The sequence below is a fragment of the Cucurbita maxima genome, unplaced genomic scaffold (assembly GCF_002738345.1).
Source record: "Cucurbita maxima cultivar Rimu unplaced genomic scaffold, Cmax_1.0 Cma_Scf00362, whole genome shotgun sequence".
In the NCBI taxonomy this organism is placed as follows: domain Eukaryota; kingdom Viridiplantae; phylum Streptophyta; class Magnoliopsida; order Cucurbitales; family Cucurbitaceae; genus Cucurbita; species Cucurbita maxima.
In genome coordinates this window covers 31,239-40,852 of record NW_019272378.1, presented here as the reverse complement: position 1 = coordinate 40,852, position 9,614 = coordinate 31,239, and the positions used below count along the sequence as shown (strand labels likewise).

Sequence of the window (9,614 nt, the reverse complement as noted above, 5' to 3'; positions counted from 1 at the left end):
CTTGTTGGGGAACACCCAAAGGAGAGATGGTGCCGTAGGTGACGTTCCATGTGAAGAAGAAATAAGGATCCTCGCCTCGGACTGTGGACAGTGCTACAGCCAACAGGCAAATTCGGAGCATGGTGAATGTCAACCCAGCCATCGGCAACTCCCCTTTCCCTCACTCTCTTGATCCTTTTTTTTTCTTTGAAATGTGATGAACCCTCAAACTTCCCCCAAGATGTGAGAAGATGAGTAGATGTTTGTTCCCCAATGACTAACCCTTCCATGTTCCATCGTTTATATACATGTTGAGGGCAGCTTCTGAACCATTCGAACTCCGAGTTTTCCTCTAACTTATTCGTTTATAGCCTTACGCATCTCCCTCCAACAGAGACCAAATATTTACTTAAATTAGAGGTTGGTTCTCGTAATACGTGGAGTACAAAACCGGTGCAAGATTATTATGTTATTATTTGAGGTGCTAAATGGTGTAGCTCATTATTTTGGTATAGTGTATACACATACATGAGAGCTTGAAATAGGGTTCATGGGTTGGGTAGTTTTTAGATCCAACCAAATAAATAGTTTCCTAATGAATCTAATTCAATAATTTTTATTTATTTATTAAATAATCAACTCAACCTCATTGGTTAGATTGTTTGGATGGTTTATTTAAAATTAAAATATTAGTTCATAAAATATATATTTATACTCCCGTAAGTAAAAAATGTATTTTTCAAAATTAATTAATAAGGTTTATGTTAGACAAACACGACTCTCCACGGTATGATATTATACACTTTGAACATAAGCTCTCATGACTTTGTTTTAAGTTTTCTAAAAGGTCTCGTACCAATGAAGATTGTATTCCTTGATTATAAACCTATGATTATTCCTTAAATCAGTCGATGTGTGACTTTTCTTTTCATCCAACACCTCCCCTCGAACAAAGTACTTCTCCCCTTCATTGAGGCTTAACTCCTCTTCTTTTGGAATCTTAGTCATTTTTTAATTTTCTATTATGCCTTCAAGGAGCCTTCTTTTGGAGTCATTTGTTCGCCATTTGAGGATTCTATTGACATGGTCAAGTTTAGAGCATGACTCTGATACCATGTTAGATGAACACGACTCTTCACAATGGTACAAGGCTTTTTGGGGAAGCCCAAAGCAAAACCATGAGAGCTTATGCTCAAAGTTGACAATATCATACCATTGTGGAGAGTTGTGTTCAATGCCCCTAAACTTAATCATATCAATAGAATCCTCAAATATTGAACAAAAGTATTGTGAGGCTCGAAGACATAGTAAAAAAAATGACTAAAACTCCAAAAGAAAGAGTCGAGCCTCGATTAAGGAGAGGCGTACTTTGTTCGAGAGGAGGTGTTGGATGAAAGTTTCACATTAACTAATTTAGAGAATGATTATGAGTTTATAATCAAAGAATATTATCTCTATTGTATGAGGCCTTTTTGTGGAAGCTCAAAATAAAGTCATGAAAGCTTATGTTCAAAGTGGATAATATCATGGAAAGTCTGTATTTTCATTTATTTTAACCAAGTACGTGGTAACCAATACAGTATCAAATTTTTGTAAGCATAAAAAGGGTCTGTTAGGGTTTTGAGATAAAAAGTAAAAAAATGATAAAAAGAGTTTTGAAGAGAGTGAATGTGAAGTTACCAAAATTCTCAAATGATGGAATTTAAAAAAGTATTTTTATAATATGCTCTATCTTCTAAATATTCTCTTTTAATCTTTACGTATTATGTTTTGTGAACAAAAGTAAGCCAACGCTACTACTCATCAATTCAATAAATATTATTCCATTCTCTAAGTTAGAGGAGTTCAAGTAAATAACATATTAAATGGTTGCGTTTGGATGAAATGATGGGAAGGGAAATAGAAGGAGAGATGGAAGAAGATTTTTCAAAACAAAAGCTAGAACTCGACGATTACAATGATAACGGAGATTTCAAGTCATCCTGGTGGAAAAGAAAACTAACACTACTGAATCTCGATTCATCAACTAGAAATGGCGAGAGATCGAGAGATGCAGGGAAGAACAATAGCGCAAACTTCAGATCTCTAAGTCAAATTGTCATTCATCCTCATAACTGGTACTACTTTTTTTTTTTTTTTTTTGTTATCATACATATTTTTATTCGATAAAAATGGAAATTTTAATTGTGTTTAAATCTACTCCTTTCCTGTCCAAATATCACATTTTGAGATTCAAATCGTTGCTTTAAAGTTTTTTAATACTTGTTTTGAAAATATTACGAACTTTATGATAAATTTAAATATATTACTATTTGAGGGAGTAAATGTTTTTTTTTTTAACTTTAGTTTTTTCTTGATTTTCAAATTTAAAAAACATTTTAAAAATATTCTCTAAATAACATTTATCTTTTATGTTTTTTTTTTTTTAGATTTTTATTTTTATTTTTTCTCTCTTCAAAACGTCACTTTATTTCTCGTAATTACTTAAAAGAAAATAGAAATAAAAAACATTTATCAAAAGGTTTATTTATTTATTTAAATAGTAGAAAGAAACCGTTGGAGGATTTTTGATGACAAAAATTAAGGGCTGGTGGAATCCATGCACGATGATGCACTGAAGCAATCCGTCTGAGCGACGGGATTCAGAGCAGAAACGAAATCTGAAAAGAACTGAGAAGAAAATGGGGTTTACGTTTAATGCAGGCGATACGTTCTTTGGACGCATTTCATTTTGGTATGGGCTGTGTACTCTTCCTTCTTTACGCCACTGGAATTCGGATTCTTCAGGGGTCTCCCCAAGAATCTCTTCCTCCTCGACGTTGCCGGCCAGATCGCCTTTCTCATCGATATCGCTGTTCACTTTTGTGTTGCCTATCGCGATTCGCATTCTTACCGCTTTGTCTACGACCGTAATCTCATCGCTATCAGGTCTGTCAGTCAATCTCTGTTCTCACAACACAATGTTTAATCTGTTTGTGATAGAAATACAAATTTTACAACTGCAGATATTTGAAGTCTCGATTTGTGGTTGACTTAATGGGTTGTATGCCCTGGGACGCTATCTACAAGGTATGGCTTCAATGATAAAATTTTATTGCTCCAAGTATGATGCATCTAAGCAATATTCTCAGCCCTTTTCCACCTCCCAGGAGGGGTTAGTAATTTGATTGATTTCATGTATTCATCCCTCTACCTACCGGTACCGTGTGTAGGCTTCTGGTAAGAAGGAGCTTGTGAGATATTTACTATGGATTCGGCTAAGTCGAGCCTTAAGAGTTACTGAATTCTTTGAGAAATTGGAGAAGGATATACGAATAAATTACCTCGGTACAAGAATTGCGAAGCTTTTTGTTGTGGAGCTTTATTGTACTCATACAGCTGCCTGTATTTTCTACTATCTTGCTACTACTCTACCTCCGTCAAAAGAAGGGTACACCTGGATAGGAAGCCTAAAGTTGGGGGACTATAGCTATTCAAACTTTAGAGAAATTGATCTTTGGAAGCGTTACATCACATCATTATATTTTGCTGTTGTAACTATGGCAACTGTTGGTAAGAGTCTTCTCTTTCTCATTTTTATCTTTATATTTTTTGAATTAACTATCCCATTACGTGATATGCCTGGTTCCTTTGATGTATGTTAATTTCAATTACTTCTGTTGGCATGATGTATGTTAATATGGCTTCAGTTGAACAGAGGTCGGATGGGGATAGATTGGGTTAAGGGATGTTTTGGAATAATGGACAAATTAAACTGGTTTGCAGATACTTGATTCCACCCAAAGGGGTCAATCAAACTGATCATAGGCCTCCAATTACAAAGGTGTATGCTAGGAAGAGAGGAAGAGTTGTCTAGAGGGGTTTTGAGATGTGTTGGTATACATACCTATTGATTACAAAAGACCTTGCTACTTTATGCAACCAACCATTTGGATTCGTTCCTTCGAAGATTGGCACCTCCAACTTCTATAAATGTGAATCAAATATTGGAGCTAAAGTGTTGGCAAGTTGATTGGAACTATGACTTGAAATTCCCTTACGCACCTGGCCTCACCATCCGCTCCTACTGGACTCTATTGATATAATTACAAATTTGCAAAAAGTTAGGATACCAAAATTTACAACAAGGAGCTTTACAGAGTCCCACATACTAGTGGTAGAATTACTGATGTTGTTGATAATCAAGGTAATAAAAACCACCAAAACTTTAACATAACATCATTACATAAGAAATATAATTCTAATATATTTTAATAACATTTAGTAAAGAAAATTTAAAAATAATTTTAAAAAATCTTTATTTAATGGGATAATCCAATAAGTCAGCTCAAGTCCGATCCAAGCTTGACCCAAATTTTGATAGATTGTGTCCAAGTTCAAATGTTGGGTCATAGGCTTGGCTATTAAAAGTTGGGTCAGCTTGATTTATGTCTGGACTGAACTTGGACATACACTTTTTGGATTGGACTGACCAAGGTTGAGGGTGACTCTAACCAACTCTTCCTCTCTTCCTAGGTTACACCTCGTAATTGGAGGCTTATCACAAATCAAATTAAATTTGGGCTGGATTCCCCTCCTCACATTACTTTTTTCTTTTTACAAAAGCAATATTCTAAAAGGCTATTTACCTTATTTTGCCCATCGAATTACAAGTAGTAGCAAATGAAAAATAATATCCAAAAACTTGAAATAATTGTTTTTTAGAGATCGTCGATAGTAAAGAAAAAACTGAAATCTGGTAATTGAAATAGCAAAGCCAAATGCATAAATAAACAATGTCTTTTTACTTAAAAATGAATTGGTTTAACTTGAACGATTGGGGAAAGAAAAAAGATATGGAATTACTGGGTATTGTGTTCCAAGCTTTGAAGACATTCCTTAGTGCATTGGTATTAGTCTTATGTTCATATGTTGGAACATTCCGTTAGTGCATGGTGGATCTTCTTAGAAGCTGGCCTGATTTTTTCCATGGGTAATGTCTTTATTTAGCCCTTTTCTGTTTGTTAAAATTAGTCAGTTGTATTAGTATAAGCTTTGTGTTCATTTGAAACAGCCATTATCTCTTCCTTTAAATGTATTGGTTAGTCACCTCCAACTTTCATGGTAGGTTCCGAGAGCAATAGCCACATCGCTCTGTTGTTATCAAATTCTCAGATCTGCAAATGAGAGCATTACACTTTATTATTCTTCACTTTCTTATGATGGTTTTTTGTTACTTGTACTAGATTTCAAGCTTCTTTTCCTCCTAATTTCTGCTTCATGTTCGCAGGTTATGGTGACATACATGCAGTCAATGTCAGGGAAATGATTTTTATCATGATTTTTGTCTCCTTTGATATGATTCTTGGTTCTTATTTGCTAGGTAATATGGCAGCATTGATAGTAAAAGGATCAAAAACAGAAAAGTTTAGAGATAAAATGAAGGATGTTATTAAATACGTGAATAAAAATAAGCTCAATAGGAAATTAAGTAAAGACATCAAAGATCATCTTCAATTACAGTACTGCCACTCCTCTGAGTTTGGTGTTCTTCAAGATATTCCAGCTTCAATTCGTGCCAAGGTATTATAATCCTGTGTTAGTCTAAGATATAGCTGAAAATCAATACTGGAAATTTAATCATGCTCTATGCTTTATTGCATTACTTGATTCATTTACTTCCGTATTAATTTATTGAGGAATAAGGACAGTCTAAGATATATTGTGTATTTATTTGTATTTCCTTATTTGTAATTAGCTCCTAAGTGATTGCGAGATCTAGATATCTTTTTCCTTGTATGTTTTCTTTCATTCCTATTCCGTTTTCCTGGTAATTTGTATTTAGAATAACCTTGTATCATCTTTTCAAGCAAGAAGGAATATTTTTCTTATCACTGAGATGGTATCAAAGCCTTGATGCTTTTTTTGATTGGCCTTCATTGCCGATCAAACCTTTTTAACCAGCTTTCAGTATTGTTGTTTGAGTTTTTAATGTTTTGCTTGTTCAAAATTATTGGAGTTTCAATCCAATGCGTGAGTTTCTCGCATATGGTTAGGTATTTCCTTTTGACTTGGGTTTATCTTCTTGTGCGTGGGTGTTTTATTTCTAAAGCGATACAATATGTGGTGGTATCTTTCTTGGTGCTTGTGTTGTTAAGGACAGCTTAATCTCCCTTGTGATATGATATTTTTCACTTTGGACATAAGCTCTCTAGCAAATTTGTCAAACCATGCTTGAGGGAACTGCAACAAACCATATAAGGATTTCTATAGCTTGCACCCAATCCACTAGTAGACATTGATCTTATGCCGGGTGGAATATCCATGTAGATTTCTTCTAAGTCTCTGTTTAGAAATACATTATTCGCATCCAGTTGGTGCAGTGATCAATCTAAGAATAACTGCAAATTAAAGCAGCATCCAAACTATATTTGGTACTTGAGTGCTGTCCAAATTTGATACAAATGCCCTGCAGTCTTGAAGGAGTTTTCCATAGGCAAGAAACTTTTGAATCGAGTGGTTTGTGCATTGTCTAACCCTTTTCCTGTGAGCTATGGGTTGATCATGGTTATCAGTTGTGGGGTTATGAGGTGTGATAACGTTCTTACTATTCTAATCATCATCGGCATGAGAACTAGTTTAAGTGATTTCAAAATTTGAAAGGGAATGGTGGTGTTTTATCTTCTCTCTATAGGGTTTCTTCTACTGTAAACATGAAGTTCAGATTGTTTTTAAGGTTTAGACGTAGGACTGAACACTCGAGGCACTGAATTGGACACGGGAAGAGTCAAAACAGAGGGTTCTGGCTCTGGACTCAAAGAAACAGGAGGAACAGACACGAGCATTGGTTCTTGAAGAATAAGGTCTCAATTCTGCCATGCATTTACTTTCTCCCCCTGAATGGTAGTTTGGGTAAAAAAAAGGTTGATATTCAAAGAATATAACCTCCATTTTATTGTAAATTTTCTTGTTGACCCGAGAGTAACATTTGTATCCTTTTTGGTCTGAGGAATAACCAGTAAAAATACATTTCAAGGACTTATGACCTAGTTTGGAATGATGATCTGGAGGTCAACAAAAAATGTACAACAAAAATTTTAAGAGGCAAGTCTGTTGAAAATTTCTGAATGTGAGGGGATAGTCTTGTAGTAATGCTTGTCGAGGTGTTTGTATTTCAATACTCTACTTGGCATACAGTTTCTGAGATATGTGGCAGTCAATAGGGCTTCCCCCTAAGATATATTGGTACGTTTGAAAACATTAAGCCACAATTAACTTCAAGTAGGCGCCAATTTTTCCTCTCAGATATTGTTGTGGAGTACCTGCACATGAACTAGCATAGATAATACCTTGGGAAGTGAGATATGGACCAAGATTGGAGATAAAATAATCTTTGGCATTATCTATCTGTAGCATTTGGGCTTTCTGTTAGAATTGCTTTTGAACCATAGTATGAAAGAATTGAAAACTTGAGGATGTATTGGATTTTTCCTTCAGAAGAATTGTCAAGTAGTTTTGGTGTGATCATTAAAGAACGTTACAGACCAGCGAGCCCCATTAATATTTTTTATTTTTGCTAGCCCCCAAATATTTTTTATTCTCAACTTAACCATCTCTTGTGGCAAACGTTGCAAATGGTGCTTCACTCTGGTCTTGCTGCAACTTCTCTCTTCTTGTCTTTATATTCAGCTTGGTGCTCCATCATGAACAAATTTTGGTTTTGACAACTTCCTGTGAAGCCACCTCCTTAGACATGTGGAAATGGTTTAAGAATAGTTGCTTGCCTCTCTCATGCTCACTTCTCTTGGAGCACTCCATGGGCAAATAACCCGTTCTCTTGAGTTACTTCCTTCTCTTGTGCTCACTTCTCTTGTGCTCACTTCTCTTGGAACACTTATACGGGAACACAACTAATTTTCTTGATTACTTCCCTCTCTCGTGTTCATTTCTTTTAGAGCACCTCCACGGGCAAACAATCAATTTTCTCAAGTTACTTCTCTCTCTTAGTCTTGATTGTCCACTCTTAACACTGCTTCTTTTCTTCAATTGGCCCTTAACTTAGCCACATTATGCATCCACATGGACTTATCAATGCTCACTTGACACTTGATTGACAGATGTTACACTGATCCCTTGGCTTCTCTGCTAGCAGCCAATAGCATTATCCTGTGATGGTAATAACTCTTTGGAAGACACCTTATTTGGTACACCATTTGAATGTCTTTTTGTCTGCCTAAGTATTATCAAGCCTTTGGCAAATGAGCTTAGTTCTTGGTTTTTTTATGGATAAGCCTCCCCTTCACGATGTCAATACATGACACTTGAAACTCAAGGAGCCTCACTTCAATCAATAACACTATTTTTGATATTGACAACACATCTGTCTTGCCAAACTGGCACTTTTGACATACTTGTGGAGTCTTCGATTAATCCTCGGGTTCATTCTCTCTCTACAGTGAAGGCCGATGCTTCTACATTGAGTGGTTTGTCAAGCATAAGACTTCATTTGTTCTCTGCTACACGAATAAGGGAAATTGTTTCTTTTAGTGACGATGTTTCTTCCTTTTTGGTGATTTTTACTCAAACTTGGTCAAAGCTGCCTAAAAGTCATAGACAGCCTACTCCAATAAATTACGGTATCTGCAGTGCACTTCATCTCGAATAGTCGATAATAATCGAGATCTTGCCATACGTTTGCTAGACATACTTAAATCATTCTCGAAAACCTATACTTCCTTTACCTCATCTATTTTGAGGGTGAGAATTATGAGTGAAAAATGTCTTAACTTTCCACAGGTTTATTCTCAGCCAACGTCAGTTTCTTCCAACTTTCTTCTCTTCCGACTTCTACCAAAGCTTCTCTCAAATTGGGAAAGGGCTTGATTGCCATCTTCCTTTCACTTCATGATCCTTGTTTAGACCAAGCACAGAGCATGGTCCTTTTTTGTTCTGTGATGTGCTTGAATGTTGCACCATCGTCAGAGCACTTCTACCGAGTAGATTTCATAAAGATCTAATTGGAGCCAAAACCATGTGAGAACCTTGAAATCTTGAGTAACATTCATCTCCATTTGCTTTAAATCATACAATCTTGTTTCAACCTCAAATAATTCAAACACATTATCCGCCCTTGAGTAGGTTTCTTCTATAGCCTCCCAAATGTCCTCTGCAGTTTTGTGAAGCATAAAATTTTTGCCCGCCTCCAGAATTATAAAATTGATCAACCAAGTCATAACAAGGTGATTGTTCATTTTCCATGGTCTGAATTTTGAGTCTGTTGTTTCTGGAGCCACAATTTCACCAAAATGTTCATCTTTCCCTCGACCACAGATGAACATGAACAGACTGAATCGACTAGAGGTTGATCGAACAGTTTGGGGTTCGTGACTAAGGTTGGAACTGAGATCATAGTTGGACAGTATTGATCAATTGATTGAGAAAAAAGTAAATAATGAAAAAAGAAATTGCGGAAGCAATAGTCAAATCGATGTCTCAATATTTGTTGAATAAAGAGAGAAAATGGAACATGAGAGGGTAAAATCAAATAGATGAATAAGTTTCTATTGAAGTAGAAAAAAATTGGTAACATAAACTCACGTGAAAGTTCATCCTTAGAACATAATTAATATCACAAAACTTACACACACACACACACA

At 35.6% G+C, this 9,614-nt stretch overlaps 1 protein-coding gene across 1 annotated transcript in view; it reads left to right on the top strand.

Annotated features, from left to right (window-relative positions):
* Positions 1–1,842: 1,842 nt before the first annotated feature.
* LOC111474424 (potassium channel SKOR-like) overlaps positions 1,843–9,614 on the top strand; it is a 20,256-nt gene continuing 12,484 nt past the window's right edge. The window contains exons 1-5 of the mRNA XM_023119519.1: positions 1,843–2,096; positions 2,683–2,907; positions 2,985–3,048; positions 3,192–3,531; positions 5,249–5,541. Of these exons, the coding sequence (XP_022975287.1) occupies positions 1,864–2,096; positions 2,683–2,907; positions 2,985–3,048; positions 3,192–3,531; positions 5,249–5,541 (1,155 nt within the window). The 5' untranslated portion in view covers positions 1,843–1,863. The remainder of the gene's footprint in view (positions 2,097–2,682; positions 2,908–2,984; positions 3,049–3,191; positions 3,532–5,248; positions 5,542–9,614) is intronic.